The sequence below is a fragment of the Borostomias antarcticus genome (genome assembly GCF_949987555.1).
Source record: "Borostomias antarcticus genome assembly, chromosome: 2".
NCBI classification, from domain to species: Eukaryota; Metazoa; Chordata; class Actinopteri; order Stomiiformes; family Stomiidae; genus Borostomias; species Borostomias antarcticus.
Window position 1 is genome coordinate 35448190 of NC_140235.1, and position 17601 is coordinate 35465790.

The 17601-nt window shown below is 57.2% G+C and overlaps 1 protein-coding gene across 3 annotated transcripts in view; it reads left to right on the forward strand.

The window, feature by feature from the left end:
- Window positions 1-17601, forward strand: part of rxraa (retinoid X receptor, alpha a) — a 98617-nt gene that overhangs the window by 56227 nt on the left and 24789 nt on the right. For 2 of the 3 annotated variants that reach the window (XM_084451899.1, XM_084451897.1), the window contains exon 3: window positions 13363-13610. In XM_084451899.1, coding sequence (XP_084308025.1) covers window positions 13363-13610 — 248 coding nt within the window. The remainder of the gene's footprint in view (window positions 1-13362; window positions 13611-17601) is intronic. The other variant, XM_084451898.1, reaches the window with a different exon arrangement.

A 17601-nucleotide genomic window follows, 5' to 3' on the forward strand; every position in this document is an offset into this window, starting at 1 on the left:
GTTCCCCCCGCGCTCCCGTTCCCCCCGGTCCGAACCTCGGCCCCGACGGCCAGCGGGCCCAGAGAACCGCCGCCACGCCGCCATCGCCTGTGTGTGGGAGATTTAGAGTTTAATAGGACCGTATTTTATGATTTTGTTTATTTGTCTTGGAAGGAGAACGCCTCCCACCTCCACCCCCCTTTCTGGGTTTTATGTTATTTTTTATGCTGTGAGCTGACTCTGGCTATAACACACACACACAAAACACCCCCCCCCCCCGCCCCCGCGCACACACACACAAGCGCACACGTACAGTACACAGACCTCTCTGGGTGGGGGGCAGGATGCCTACTGTGTGTGTGTGTGTGTGTGTGTGTGTGTGTGTGTGTGTGCGTTCCCCCTGGCTCACGAGTCCCCTCGCTGCTGCGGCACGTAAACACAAGGTTTCCCAGAGCCCCCGCGCGCCCCTAGGGTCCGCAGGGCTGCAGTCCGCCTGTTTCCGGGGAGGGGGAGGAGGGGAGGGGGGGCGGCTCCATTTGGGTTTCATTACACACAGACCCGGCTCTGCAGAACCCAGAAAGAACAAAAGAACAATAATCCCCAAAAATGAAAAGGGGAGAAAGAAAAAAAAAAAGAAAAAAAAAAGAATTCAAAGGCTCGTTATATGGTCAATAAATTCAGGCTTTCCACTGAAAAGAGCTCCTATGCTGCTGTGTATCCCGAAACCAAAATGGGAACCAGGTCCTCTCTGTCGTTCCGACACAAATTGAAAAAGATCTGTTACCCTAAATCACGTGTAAACATACCCAGCTTTGTGTAAGAGAGAAATTTCAATCTTTATGGTCCATGACAATAATCTCTCTTGCTACGTGGGTTTGTATGTGGAGTGATATGGAGAAAACATCTGCTTTTGGTCAATAACAAATGCCACACACACACACACACACACACACACACACACACACACACACGCGCACATACTGTCCATACACGAACGCACAAAACATACGCATACGGACGGACACAGACATGTACACGCTCACATCACCCCTTCCTCTAACACACACACACACACACACACACACACACACACACACACACACATGCGTTTCCCCCTCGTGATGCCCCACAGTGTGCATACTGAGAGGGGAAATAGATAAAGCATTAGCATTCATCAGCGTGGTGATCTCTTCATGCCCCCCCCCCCTCCCTCTCTCTCTCTCCCTCTCTCTCTCCCTCTCTCTCTCTCTCTCTCTCTCTCTCTCTCTCTCTCTCTCTCTGTTTATAGTACAGTAGTGAGGGAACAGTGCAGCCAGAAATAGACCATGGCCTGCAGCCACATACAGAGACAGCGGCAGACAACCAGTGACAGATTCCACATCCTGGTGCCACCAGCACAGCAGCCCGTCTGCTTCTCCTCCGGATAATTGTCGTAGTTAATCACCGTTCGCTGGCGCTTTTATAAAGTCCCTCGCTCTTACCCAGAGACGGGGGAGAGAGCAGTGGGCTGCGCGGTCCAGACCGCACCCCTGTCTCTCTCCCTCCCTCTCTCTCTCTCTCTCTCCCTACTCCTCTGTCTGTCTCTCCCTCCCTCTCTCTGTCTCTCTCTCTTCCTCTCTCCCTCTCTCTCCCTCCCTCTTTCCCCCTCTCTCTCTCCCTTCCTCTTTCCCTCTCTCTCTCTCTCTCTCTCCCTCTGTCTCCCTCCCTCTCTCTCTCTCCCTCTCTCTGTCTCTCCCTCCCTCTCTCTCCCTCTCTCTCTCCCTCTCCCTCCCTCTCTCTCTCTCTCTCCCTCCCTCTCTCTCTCCCTCCCTCTTTCTCTCTCTCTCTCCCTCCCTCTCTCTCTCTCTCTCCCTCTCTCTCCCTCCCTCCCTCTCTCTCCCTCCCTCCCTCCCTCTCTCTCTCTCTCTCTAAGTGCTTAGTCCTGTGAGTGGAGCCTGAATGGACCCTGTGGTTAGAGTACGAGGGGATCCTGAGGTCTTATAAACCATCGGCCCCTAACCGCCAGACTCCCCTCGCGCCTCGTAAAGCAGCCTCCTCAGCCCCGCGGGGTGACGCGTGGGAACGCGGGCGCCACACGCCGCCTCGCCAGACAGCCGAACGCTTTACGACGCCCACCGCGGGGGAGAACGGACGGAGAGATAAGCTCCGCACGGGGCGGCGGTCAGTCATAGCCGAGATCAAACCCGTTGGCGTTCCGGCAGCGAGACGGCCGAGGGAGATAAGGGCGCTGCCGCGCCGCGTGCATCTCCGGCTCTTGCGTAACGTTCTCAAGGTCCAATAAAAGACAAGGGCGAGGCGTTGAAATGCGTGTCCGGCTGCCGCCTATCGCCCGGATTACCGGCCTGCCTAATGCACGGGGCGACGCGAACAGCCCCGTGACGCCACGCCACGTGACGCCGCTCCTAACTGGCGGCGCCTAGCCCCCCCCCCTCCAGAGCCTCAACGGCGTTGTTATCTAAGCAGCAGCGCGTCCTTCATAGATTTAAAGTCGACCTGTAACACGTCCGCTAAGCTAGCTCTATCCCCCTAATGGCGGGTGTTTTAGCGGCGGGCGAGGTGAACGAGTCTCTCTCCGTAGTCGGACTTCAAACACTGTTATTCCCTCGGAGCCCCGGTCACGTTGAGCGGGGCACTCAGAGACCGCCGCCGCCGCATATTAGCATAGCGTATTAGCATAGCGTATTAGCATAGCGTATTTGCATAGCGTATTAGCATTGCGTATTAGCATAGCACCGAGCACCGCCGGTCCAGGTAGCCCCTCAGAGCGCCCCGGCGAAGAGCCGTCGCCGCATGCAATCACCCCCTCCCGGGAGGCGACGCCGCAAGTTGCCGTGGGTAATTACCCCCTCCATGTCGTGTCCTGCTCTCGCTCTAATCAACGCCTCCTTTTGTGCTCCGCTAACGGCGCTCCGGAGGGGAGTGAGGACGGCGGGAGGAGACGGGGTCTCGGGGCGCCGCGCCTTGTCTTTGTCGCCGGCCGTCCTAACGAGACGGGTGCCTCGCCGTCTACTGGGGGCTGTCTCGCTCCCCCCAAAGCCTGTCAGCCATCTTTCCGGCGAGCCTCCGGCGAAAAGACAGGTCTGTTAGCCCGGGATGCTACCACCTTATCTGTGATAGATTCCTCTAACGCAAGGAAACCCTGACATGAAGTGGCCCGGGTTTGGAGTGTAGTGGGGAGACTCCAGATCTCTTTAACTGACTGATGGAGATGGACCAACAACGTTTATGAAGATGTCAGGGAAGCTGACAGGTCGTTCCACACAACGATCGGGCCCTTGGGGGCGGAGTCAGAGCCGTGGTGTGTTTTCCCCCGCCTCCAGCTACAGTGATATGACTATTTGAGAGTCTCTTTGAGCTGTCAGTCAGACTCCCCGACTCCTGGCTCCCCTCCAGGTCCTAACTCCTTCAGATCGATTTCCGTCTGAAGCCCTTCCAGAGGAGGAGAGCGGAGCGGGCCTGTAGCAGGCAGAGGGAAGGTCAGGGGGGCGGAGCTCTGGGGATCGGGGGGGTGTGGCTCTGTAGCAGGCGGGGGGGGGGGGATCGGGGAGGCGGAGTTTTGGCACGCCTCCACGCAGCAGCTGCCTCTGTCATCCTTGCCAGGATAGCTGGGTCTCTGGCTGACTGGTTAGCTGGCTGGCTGGCTCTCTGGTTGGCTGGTTCTCTGGTTGGCTGACTAGCTGGCTGGCTGGTTCTCTGGTTGGCTGGTTCTCTGGTTGGCCGACTTGTAGGCTGGCTGGTTCTCTGGTTGTCTGGCTGGCTGGTTGTCCGGTTGAGTGACTAGCTGGCTGCTTCCCTAGTTGGTCGGCCGGCAGGCTGTCTGGCTCAGGCTCACTGGGAGACGCTGTATCGCCACGGAGCTACAAAAGAACAATTAGGCCTTATCAGCAGATCACAGTGTTGGCAGCCAAGCCACAGTTAGTGATAGCGCCGGTAATCTGCAGCTTATCTGGCGCTCGGCCACGGCCAAACGCGTCTCCATGGCCTCTCCAGCCACTTCAGAGTCAACGAGGCCACTCAGAGGCAGAGGGGAATCTCTTTCTCTCTCTCTCTCTCTCTCTCTCTCTCTCTCTCTCTCCCTCCCTCTCTCTCCCTCCCTCTCTCTCTCACCCCAGTGCTATCACAGCAGGGTGAGGGGAAGCCTAGCGGGGGGCTGAGAGTTAAGAGGGCAGCTTTGTCAGCGGACAGAAAGAGAGGCTGAGGTTTTATCACCATCGCGTATCGAATGCTTCTGGCTGAACAGGCCACCTTGTAGGAGGGGATGGGTGGCCGGTGTCGCGTCTTTTCAGGCGCTCAACGTGGTCGGTGGTCGTTTTTTTGAAGGGGAGTTTGGGGTTTTTCTTTCTTTCACAGTACAATTTGATTGTCTGACAGGCGGGATAAGGGCCTGTCAGGCAGTGAGGAGAGGGAGGGGAGGGGAGGGGGGAGGGGGAGGGGGAGGAGAACCGCTTCATTCGGGCTTCCCGGGGGGTCCCGCCACAGGCTCCGTTCCACTGTCGGCTCACATCTCGTCTCGTCGTGACTGGCTGGGAAAACAATGGAGCATGTTTCTACCCCCCCCCCCCCACACACACACACACACACCTCCAGCCCCTCAGGAAGGGAGCCGGGAGAGCGGGGTAGGAAGGGAGCAGGGAGAGCGGGGTTTACCCCCAGGCAGGCTCCTCCAGGGTTGTTTTGATTTGCAGCGTTCCCTCAAGACCGGCGTGCAGTCTTGGAACCGTTGCTCTCCCTTCATCACAATGAGCCTATAAAAAGGCCCTGCAACCGCCCCCCACCCCACCCCACCACCAACACCACCCCACCACCACCACCACCACCACCAACACTACCACCAACACCACCACCAACACAACCACCAACACTACCACCAACACCACCACCAACACTACCACCAACACTACCACCAACACAACCACCAATACTACCACCAACACCACCACCAATACTACCACCAACACTACCACCAACACCACCACCACCAACACAACCACCAACACCACCACCACCAACACAACCACCAACACCACCACCACCAACACTACCACCAACACCACCACCAACACTACCACCAACACCACCACCACCAACACAACCACCAACACCACCACCACCAACACTACCACCAACACCACCACCACCAACACTACCACCAACACCACCACCAACACTACCACCAACACCAACACTACCACCACCACCAACACCAACACTACCACCACCACCAACACCACCACCAACACTACCACCAACACCACCACCAACACTACCAACACCACCAACACCACCACCACCAACACTACCACCACCACTACCAACACCACCAACACCACCACCACCAACACTACCACCAACACTACCACCAACACCACCACCAACACTACCACCAACACCAACACTACCACCACCACCAACACCACCACCAACACTACCACCAACACCACCACCAACACTACCAACACCACCAACACCACCACCACCAACACTACCACCACCACTACCAACACCACCAACACCACCACCACCAACACTACCACCAACACTACCACCAACACCACCACCAACACCACCACCAACACTACCACCAACACCACCACCAACACTACCACCAACACTACCACCAACACCACCACCAACACCACCACCAACACCACCACCAACACCACCACCACCACCAACACTACCACCAACACCACCACCACCACCAACACCACCAACACCACCACCAACACTACCACCAACACCACCACCAACACTACCAACACCACCAACACCACCACCACCAACACTACCACCAACACTACCACCAACACCACCACCAACACCACCACCAACACTACCACCAACACTACCACCAACACCACCACCAACACTACCACCAACACCACCACCAACACCACCACCAACACCACCACCAACACTACCACCAACACTACCACCAACACTACCACCAACACCAACACTACCACCAACACCACCACCAACACTACCACCAACACCACCACCAACACTACCACCAACACCACCACCAACACCACCACCAACACTACCACCAACACCACCACCAACACTACCACCAACACCACCACCAACACTACCACCAACACCACCACCAACACTACCACCAACACCACCACCAACACCACCACCAACACCACCACCAACACTACCACCAACACCACCACCAACACCACCACCAACACAACCACCAACACTACCACCAACACCACCACCACCACCAACACCACCATCACCACCACCAACACTACCACCAACACTACCACCAACACCACCACCAACACTACCACCAACACCACCACCAACACCACCACCACCAACACCACCACCAACACTACCACCAACACCACCAACACCACCACCAACACAACCACCAACACCACCACCAACACTACCACCAACACTACCACCAACACTACCACCACCACCAACACCACCACCAACACTACCACCAACACCACCACCAACACTACCACCAACACTACCACCAACACCACCACCAACACCACCACCAACACCACCACCAACACCACCAACACCACCACCACCACCAACACTACCACCAACACTACCACCAACACCACCACCAACACCACCACCAACACTACCACCAACACCACCACCAACACCACCACCAACACCACCACCAACACCAACACTACCACCACCACCAACACCACCACCAACACCACCACCAACACCAACACTACCACCACCACCAACACCAACACCACCACCAACACCACCACCAACACTACCACCAACACCACCACCAACACCACCACCAACACTACCACCAACACTACCACCAACACCACCACCAACACTACCACCAACACCACCACCAACACTACCACCAACACCACCACCACCACCACCACCAACACCACCACCAACACTACCACCAACACTACCACCAACACTACCACCACCAACACCACCACCAACACTACCACCAACACTACCACCAACACCACCACCAACACTACCACCAACACCACCACCAACACTACCACCAACACCACCACCAACACCACCACCATCACCATCATCACCACCACCACCAACACCACCACCAACACTATCACCACCAACACCACCATCAATACTACCACCAACACCAACACCACCACCATCATCACCACCAACACCACCACCAACACCACCATCACCACCATCACCACCATCACCATCATCACCACCATCACCATCATCACCACCATCACCACCACCACCATCACCACTGCTGCCGCCCCCACACACTCACTAACACACAGGTATTGCTGGATCCCTGTGGGTGGTGATGACGGGCGACTGTGTGGCAGGGTTGTGTGTGGCAGGGTTGTGTGTGGCAGGGTTGTGTGTGGCAGGGTTGTGTGAGGCAGGGTTATGTGAGGCAGGGTTATGTGCGGTAGGGTTGTGTGGCAGGGTTGTGTGTGGTAGGGTTGTGTGTGGTAGGGTTGTGTGTGGCAGGGTTGTGTGCGGTAGGGTTGTGTGTGGCAGGGTTGTGTGTGGCAGGGTTGTGTGTGGCAGGGTTGTGTGAGGCAGGGTTGTGTGCGGAAGGGTTGTGTGTGGCAGGGTTGTGTGCGGTAGGGTTGTGTGTGGCAGGGTTGTGTGTGCCCCCCCCAGCTGTACAGCTGTACGGCCTGCCAGCTCCCCCCCCAGCTGTACAGTAAACACATCAGACGGCGGTATTTACCACAGGCCTTAAACTGTGTACCAGATTAGCCTGTTTATACAAAGCTGGAGAGAGAGAGAGAGAGAGAGCAGAGAGAAGTGAGAGGAGACAGAGAGAGAGGAGAGAGAAGAGAGAGAGAAGAGACAGAGAGAGAGAGGAGACAGATAGAGAGAAGACAGAGAGAGAGAAGACAGAGAGAGAGAAGACAGAGAGAGAGGAGACAGAGAGAGAGGAGACAGAGAGAGTTGCTCATGAGCAAATGCACACATGCACACACGCACACAAACGCACGTACTCTCGCACACACACACACACACACACACACACACACAAACACACACACACTCATACCACACAATTTCACAATCAGTTGAGAAAAACAGCCTATAGAGTGTCGTGATAATAATGCAATGTCTAATAAATACATAAATAAATAAAACAGATACTGAAGGTGGATGATGGAATGTCACTTTTCTGGTTAGGCATCACACACACACACACACACACACTCACGCACAGCAGATGGAGAGGCATATTTCCTGTCATCTCAGCGCTGATACAGACATCAGACTGTTTCAGATCTCGCTTTGCTGTGTTTTATTTTGGGGGAGTTTGTGCAACGGCGCGAGTCTCTCGGGCGTCTGTTCTGTTTTTTACCTCATCTCCTTCCTTCCTCCGAATCCAGTCCCAGAACGCAAGTCCCTCAGAAATGCTAATCACGCGCGTTTCATCCTGGCTGTGGTTTTAGGCTCTGTGGGCTTCAAATCTACATCCTCACCTCCCCGAGCAGCTTATACAGTCTGCCTGTAGCCTCGGAACAAACGGTTGAAGTGATGCCGCGTTATTATCGTAGACGACGAACCAAACCTCGGCTCTTTGACTTGGCGGAGTCCATGGCGTGGAGTCAACTTGGGGCCGGTGGCGTGGCGGAGGCGTGAGCGAATCGGCAAGGCCCCCCCCCCCCCCGCGCGCGCTGTTTCGCTGACGTGAATAATTGTCAAACGATCCCTGTTTTTTGTCCTGGACAGTGTCTCAGCGTGATTTCTGGAGCGTGTGGCGTGGAGGGTTGTTGTGCGCACGCACACGCACAGGGGGGCCCGCGGGACTGTGCCTGGCCAGGAAACGAACGTGTTTGGCGGGCGCGTGAGAGGAGACTACGGAGTGGGCGGGGGGCAGCCGGTGACCGACGTTACACGATCACAGGATGAGAGTAGCAGGGAGCTGGATGACGTTTTTTTTTTTTTTTCCTTTTTTTTTTTTACGGCTTTCTGTTGTCATCCCATCCCCCGCCCCCGTCTTCACCAATTCCCCCCCCCCTCCCAGTGACGGCAGCTGTCGAGTGAAGTCGGGGGCGGGGGGGTTACTAGACTTTTTTGAGTTTTTCGGTTCTGGTCTTATGTATAACGCAGAACCCCCTAGCGTTTCAACACGGAGCTGATGTGCTGCCGTAGGAAACAAAGCTTCTTCTAACGCTGCTTCTTCCACCACTGCTGCCGCTGCCGCTGCTGCTGCCAACCACTGCCTATTAGCCCTGAACCTGGATGACACCAGCGCTGAGTCACCAGCTCCCTGAGTAAAAACAAATCCTAGCGCTCTCACGGCTCCCCCCCCCCCCCCCGTCCGCCCTGCCCTGGACGCCCTGTTTGGAAACAGAAAGAACACCGGCAGACTGTTCCTGTACTGTTCCTCTCTGCGAGCACAGGCTGTGCTCCGGGGGAACGTGATGGGGACCCGGCGAGGATCGTTTGGGGCCCGGTGTTGTCATGCTGTCTGCCTCTTAGGAATGCCAAGGGTCTTTGTTCTCCGAACGCCGGTGATGTAACTGTTCACTCGGATCAACTAAACATGAACCCTCTTGTGGCCGGGGTTGGGCTTGTCACAGTAAGAGAGACAGAGACAGGAAGAGAGAGGGAGAGAGAGGGAGGGGGAGAGAGGGAGGGAGAGGGAGAGGGAGGGAGGGAGAGAGAGAGGCGTAAAGAATGAGATATAGTGTTGGGGATTGGATTAATAAATGACCCCAATTTCCTTTAAATTGCAGACATTAGTCAGGCAGTCAGGTCTCTGGCAGACTCCCACTGCTGTGTGACGTCCTGTGTGTATAACTACGTACACTACTCCGACAGAGCCTGTCCCCTTCACCTCACCCCTAAATCCTGCACTCTCACTAGGGGGGGGGGGGTCTTCCCCGCTCTCCCCCCCCCCCACCCCGTCCCAACCACAAGGCCCCAACAGCAACACCTCTGCTCGCACCCTCCCCTCCCCTCCTCCCCCGTCGTATCTCATCCCAAACAAGCCCTCCCTCCTGGACGAGGGGAGCTTGGCCGTCATCCACGGAGGAACCCCGGCGCGTCGGGGGGGGAGAGCCCCGACCGAGCGGAGAGCGTCCGTCGGGCGCTAAGTGTTGCCGTCCGGCGGCGCCTGCCTCCGACACGGGCCGTAATTCGCTCGTTTGTAACTGTCAGACGGGCTTTTGTGTGCCCGGCGGAGGGGGGGGGGAGCTTGGGGGGGGGGTTTGGGGGGGCTGGCAGCTGGAGACAGGCAGGCCTGGAACGCCACCCCGCTCGCAAACACTTTTATTTCCCATCAAAACATGAGTCAACCTTTTTTTCTCTCTCTCTCTCCTGGCACACGGAGAGCGCCTGGACCCCCGCCACCCGCTCCTGTGGATGCTGCTGCCATCATTTCTCTTCCCCCCCCTCCCCCCTCTCTCTCTCTCTCTCTCTCTCTCTTTTTCCTTGTCCATGTCCTTATCTAATCTCGCTATTTATTCGCTGCGCTCCGCAGGTGGAACCCACAGCCGAGGGGGGGGGGTGCTGCTTGTTATCCTCTGTCGGCCCGTAGGACGCGTTTTTTCTCCCCCCCCGTCCAAAACCAACAGGTAACCAGGGATGAAGGCGGATCGCGAGCAGAGAACAGGAGCGGATAAATACAGACGAGAGCTCTAGTGTGAGGGAGCTGCAGAAAGGAAACACGCGCGCAGGCCAGGAGAAAATCAACTCCAGATAACGGCTTTTTTGTTTGGTTAACCAATGGGTTTTTTTGGGGGGGGGGGTGGGGGGGTCACAGCAGCCTGTCCGGGAGAAACCGCCATCTCCGCCGGGGTGGAAGTGGATCGCTCAGCGGTGTGGCGGTGTTATTTGGGTGATAGATACTGTTGTGGTGGCAGTGCCACCGAGACCCCCCCCCCCCCCCCCCCCCATCCTCCACACCCCCCCTGTCCCCTCTGCCCACCAGCTGGTCCCCTCCCTGGGGAGGATTAGACCAGAGCCGCTTTCATCCAACTGTAATCCTGCATTGGCATCCCTGCTACCACACACAAACACACACACACACACACACAAACACACACACTGATACTGTATACCGCACCATAGTGCACCCACGCACACGCACACTAAATCAATTAAAGACGCATCACACATCCTGTACAGTTTACACCCTCTCTCCTGGTCATCTGAGGCAATGTCATCGGTCAGACTGTCCTCATGCTCCGGTCCCCACGCTGGCCTCGGGTCCCCTACCAGCGGGCGAGAGAGCGAGTGAGAAAGGGGGGGGGGGGGATCCTGGCTCTTTTATCCCCCCCCCGTGAGGTGGGCCTGCCTGGGCCTCGGTCGGCTGCATCCCCCCTCAACGACAGATTGAGAGCCCTAATACCACAGCTTGCTCTATCTGCTTGATTTACGGTAAAACCCAATTGGAGATGGGTTTTGGGAAGTGCTGGCTTCAGGCCAGGCTTTTTTCAGGAGCCGTGTGTAGTGTGTGTGTGTGTGTGTGCGCGTGTGTGTGTGCGCCTATTTGCGACCGTGAGGGCTTTAATGTTTGTGTTTTCAGGAAAAACATAATCACAGCGAGGCCCTTGATCAGTCAGAAGAATTATTGAAGTGGTCCTGAAGAGGATGTGCTGGTGTGTTAGAGAGGACAGGGCACCCCCCCCCCCCCCCCGTGCCGCGCTGCGTGTGAGACACCGCTGCGTTCGCAGGAAGTGCTTGCGAGGAGAGCAGGAAGTGGAGGAAGCGCTGGGCTGCTGCTGCCTCTAGGAGACCTGCTGATCAGGAGAGAGAAGCACAGACCCCCCCTCCCCACACACACACACACACACACACCCAACCCCTCCAACTCCCACTGAGGAAATCCTCCAACACACACACACACACACACACCCCGGGCAGTGACGTGCGCGGGACAGAGACAAAGCGCCTCAGGAAAAGACTCCAAACTGGACTCGTTGTTGTTACTCAACTGTCGCCTGATTGGCCGATACCATCGGTTTTATTTCGCCGCCGAAGCGGAGGAATCGGGAAGGGGGCGGGGGCGGGCGGACACGCAGGCACGTACGTAGCCCCTCCCTCCGGGTCACAGGCGCACAGGAGATCGCCGCGTCGCGCAGATATTTGCTGTGGGTGGAAATCTGGTGACGGATTCACTGCCAAGACGTTGTGAATCCTGCAGGCGCTGTCCTGGCAGAAAGGGGGATATGAAGGATGAAAGAAGAGAGAGAGAGAGAGAGAGAGAGAGAGGGAGGGAGAGAGAGAGGGAGGAGGGATTGGGAGCTATTGAGACAAAGGGGATTAGAGAGAGAGAGAGGATGTTTGATGTTTTGGATGGGCTAACGAGATGGAGAGAGAGAGAGACGGAACTAGAATAACAGTGACCGATCAGCCCAATCTGTAAGGGGTTTCCTTCTCCTCCCTCCATCCCTCTACCCCCCCCCCCCCCCCCCTCCCAATCTAATATCGTCTGTGATGACAGCTGACAGCTTGACCGGCCGCCTGTTCAAGACATTGAGTCAGAGAGAGAGAGAGAGAGGGAGAGAGAGAGGGAGGGAGAGAGGGAGCGAGAGAGACAGAGGGAGAGAGGAAGAGAGAGAGAGACAGAGGGAGGGAGAGAGAGACAGAGGGAGAGAGAGAGAGAGGAAGAGAGAGGGAGGGGGAGAGAGAGAGGGAGGGGCAGAGAGAGAGAGGGAGGGGGAGAGAGAGAGAGGGAGGGGAAGAGAGAGAGAGGGAGGGGAAGAGAGAGAGAGAGGGAGGGGAAGAGAGAGAGAGGGAGGGGAAGAGAGAGAGATTGGGAGGGAGACAGAGGGAGAGCGAGAGAGAGAGGAAGAGAGAGAGAGGGAGGGGAGGGTTGTTTCAGAGCACAACACACAAAGACAAAACATGTGACTTTCTTGCTCTTCCTCTCTTCCCAGGCAGCCTTGTCCTTAGGTCACCCTGTGGCCCCCTGGGGGTCCGCCCACGCCCCATCCCACCCCGCCTCCCTGAAGTCCCTACACAGCCACGACCTTGACCTACCCTCCCACCACACACACACACACACACACACTAGGACTGAATCTGAGCTGTCTCAGCCTGCCGGGGAGGAGGGGCTGGAGGGGGTCAAAGTCAAGGTCAAGGTCGCGGCTGAGCCTGGGTTTCTGTACACAGGAAGGCAGCCAAGGCTGAACTCTAGGTAGGAAGGGAGCAGCAGGGAAAGAGAGGGAGAGGGATGGAGAGAGAGAGAGAGGGAGGGAGAGAGAGAGAGAGAGAGAGACTGGCTCCTCACATATGGGGCCTGTAGTCATAACCCTTCACTGGAGGTTTCTGATAACGAAGACGTTAACCCCACGACGATGATGATGATGATGGTGATGATGGTGTTTAACCCCTCTCTCTCTCTCTCTCTCTCTCTCCCCCTCTCTCTCTCTCTCTGTGCAGACTCGTCAGGTCACGTGACCTCGTCCCCGCTGGGCTCTCCCTCGTCCCACCGGGGGATGCACCCGTCCCTGCTCAGCCCGTCCTCCATGGGGCCCTCGGGCTCCCTGCACTCCCCCATCAGCAGCTTAGGCTCCCCCATGAACGGGCTGGGCTCGCCCTTCTCCGTCATCTCCTCCCCCATGGGGCCCCACTCCATGTCCTCCCCCGGCATGGGCTACGGGCCCTCCCACAGCCCCCATGTAAGGCCTGTCACAGACCCGCACACACACACACACACACACACACACACACTCAGGCACGTATGCACACAAATACATAAGATCTGTCTCTCTCTCTCACTTTCACACACACATACATACACACACACACACACACGCAGGCACGTACGTATGCACACAAATACATAAGATCTGTCTCTCTCACACTTTCACACACACACACACACACACACACACACACACACACACACACACACACACACACTCTGGGCCTTGCGGTAAAGTGGTCCTGTTATGACTGGTTTGTGCGTATTCCAGTATTATTTCACCACAGTAAAATTCTGTGTTCCGCTCGTCTTCTGTTGAGACGTACAGTTGGCCTCCCTCTCTCCCCTCTGTCCTGCTCTCTCTCTCTCTCTCTCCCTCTCTCCCCTCTGTCCTGCTCTCTCTCTCTCCCTCTATCCCCTCTGTCCTGCTCTCTCTCTCTCTCTCTCTCTCTATCCCTCTCTCCCCTCTGTCCTGCTCTCTCTCTCTCTCTCTCCCTCTCTCCCCTCTGTCCTGCTCTCTCTCTCTCCCCTCTGTCCTGCTCTCTCGCTCTCTCTCCCTCTCTCTCCCCTCTGTCCTGCTCTCTCTCTCTCCCTCTCTCCCCTCTGTCCTGCTCTCTCTCTCTCTCTCTCTATCCCTCTCTCCCCTCTGTCCTGCTCTCTCTCTCTCCCTCTCTCCCCTCTGTCCTGCTCTCTCGCTCTCTCTCCCTCTCTCTCTCCCTCTGTCCTGCTCTTCCCCTCTCTCTCTCTCACCCTCCCTCTCTCCCTCTGTCCCTCTCTCTCTCTGTCCCTCATCCCTTTCTATCTCCGTCCTCTTTCTCCTCTCAGATTTCCACCCTCATTCTCTCTCCTACCCCCCATCTCTCTCTCCCTCTCTCTCTCTCTCCCTCTCTCTCCCTCTCTCTCTCTCTCCCTCTCCCTACCTCTCTCTCTCTCTCTCTCTTTTGTCTCATCAGTAAGCATCTGGGTTTCTTTGGTGTTGGAGAAAAAAAAACAATTAAGACATCAAAGCCTCCGGTGGCCCAATTATCCTTTCTGAGCCTCAGTGTCTCAAAATGAAACCAGTTTCATCAGGGTGCGGTAGCGGCCCTTTTGTGTCGGTTGATAACTGCGTTAAAGGGAGTCGGCGACGTGGCGTTATCGCGACGCCTCTCCGGTCGCGGAGCTGTTCCGTGCGTCCCCAAACGAGAGCGTCCCGCGTGAAACGGAGTTAACGTGGATTAAGGGCACCTTCTGAGAGCCTGGGACGGATTCTTCCAGCGCTAGAAAGTCCCCTCCCCCCTCCCTCCTCCTCCTCCTCCTCCTCCTCCTCCTATGTCTAATTCCTCCACTCTCACTCATCCGTGCCGTGTGGATTAAATGCCAGGGCTGCAGCCCCCTCCCCCCCCCCCCCCCCTCTCTCTCTCTCTCTCTCTCTCTCTATATATATATATATATATATGGTTGAATGTTTGGTAGCAACCGTTACTGTTGACTACATCTGTGTCCGTCTTCAAAGAATGTGTGAGAGACGGTTGCAGCCATGCTTTCATGCAGAGGACAGGGCTTCGACGTGAGTCAGCTACCAGGGCGGAGGTGTGTGTGGGGGGTTGGGGGGGGTGCTGGCTGGTTAGGGGCGGAGTCAGCTACCAGGGCGGAGGTGTGTGTGGGGGGTTGGGGGGGGTGCTGGCTGGTTAGGGGCGGAGTCAGCTACCAGGGCGGAGGTGTGTGTGGGGGGTTGGGAGGGGTGCTGGCTGGTTAGGGGCGGAGTCAGCTACCAGGGCGGAGGTGTGTGTGGGGGGTTGGGGGGGGTGCTGGCTGGTTAGGGGCGGAGTCTAGCGGCAGTTACGGAGGGAGGGCGGGTGCTACTGTAGCCGGCGGCCGTTGGTAAACACCTGTCTGGAAGTGGGCGGGGGCTGTCGGCCGAGGACAGTTAGAACCAGAGGGCTGGTTTCGGGGGGGCCGAGCCGGTTCCCGCGGCCCCCGTTCCCGTGGTCACGAGGCGCGGCTCGTCTGGCGGAAGGTGATTGGAGTCAGACGGCAGACGCCAGTCGCTCTTAACGCTCGGCTGACTGGCTGCTTCGTGGTCGCGAATGTTTAACCTCCCAGGATCTGGAACAACACGCCCCCCCACTCCCCTGTATCGACCTCCCACGCACACACACACATATGTACCGTACACACACATACTTTACACACACGCACACACACACACACACGCCTTCATGATTCAGCTCCTGCCTGTGTGTCCCGTTATAACGGGTCGATGGCGCAGCATCAGTTAAACGAACGGTCTAAATCACCGGGACACCCAGGCGTCACGTGACGAGGAGAGAAGACGCGAGCCCTTTTCCCAGGACGGCGTCGCATCCCCTCGCACGCAGAGACGAGCCCGCCCTTAAAGAGCGGCCACATCTGACGGAGACCCCCGGTCTGGGGTTCCCCCGGTGGATCACAATCAGCCCCCGGGGGCCACGCCGGCTGACATACGACCCCCGCCCGGCTCCACAGCCCTACTCCATCTTCCTCAGCGACGCCCAGGTTCAACACGTCTGCGTTTGGGCTGACGTTAATTCTCCGAACCGGCTTGTTTTGGCCCGTACGGTATATTGTTTCAGATTAGAATAGCATCTGCATTGTTCAGCCTGGGGGGGGAGGGGGGGCCACACAAGAAGCCGGGGGCCGAGACGCCGAAGAAAGAAGAAAGAACATTCCGGTCCCAGACGAAATAGATACTCCTTTCTTGTCTTGTTGTTCTTTCTGTAAGTGGTTTGGGTTCTTATTATTCCGGTTTTGTGGAATGTTCGGGGGGATATCTTCGGAGTGGGGGGGGGGTTTCGGGGTGCCAAGCCACAGTCATGCCCGTCAGGATTAGACGTGTTACTGTGGGTCCAACCAACCAACGCTCACGACCAGAGCTCCATCATCGTCACCACAATCTTCCCACCAGCTGGGACCCATTACGCCCTGCCTGGAACTCATTTCACACTTCCAGTGACAATGGAAGTTGTCTTTTGCTCACAATGATCCCTTATCGTCCCTCGGCTCTGGGACTGCCGTCTGACTCCGCCCCCCCCCCCGCTGGGGTCAGGGGTCAGGGGGGCGGAGTCAGACTCCCCCGCCCGCTCGGCGAAGCCCTGGCGCGCTCGAGGCCCGCGACACGACGGCTCAGAAGAGAAGCCGTGTGTTAAAACGTGAAAGAAGAAGGTGTAAAATGTTTTACAAGAAATGGAACACTCTTTATAAGTTCGAACGCTCTTTATGATGTGTGGAGGCGGTGATGTCATCTGCCCGTTTGGGGCACACGGTTGTTTAGGTGAGGGTAGCTAGGAAACTGGAACACAACACGCTGCTGTAAGGGTGTGTGTGTGTGTGTGGGGGGGGGGGTTGCTTCCTGAGTATTACAGCATTAGTCTACTGGGCTGGGACCCGGTGTCCAACAGTCTGGCTGTATGACATCATAGCGCCGTGCCCCTCACGGGCGCACGCTGACCCCCCGGCGTGGAGGGCGGGCCTCGGGGGGGTAGTTACCGCCCGCTGGAACGTCAGTCGCCACATGCAGGCGAGGGTCAACATTTTGGCGTCCCGAGGTCGTCCCTAAGCAGCCAATTAGGGGCTTTCCGGTGTTCCACACGTGGACGCTAATGGTCCTTTCATGCGCGTAGGGCTCTGTGGGTGAGGGTTCTGTAGGTGAGGGTTCTGTAGGTGAGGGTTCTGTAGGTGAGGGTTCTGTAGGTGAGGGTTTAGCACCCCTGCCTGGTCCACGGTCTCAGTCCCCTGGGCTCAGAGAACAGGAGGTCAGGCTGGAGTCAGGGGTTTGTGTGGTGCGGGGCAGTTCGGTAGTTAAAGGGGGCGTAGGGGCCTCCTGTGTGGGCAGTTGACGGGCCACCGGGGAGGGTCAGCTGGCTGGGGGGGAGGCGGGGGGAGACAGGAGGGGGGGTGGGGGGAGGAGGAGGAGGTGCGGGGGGGGGGGGTAGAGTGTGGAGAAGTGAGAAACA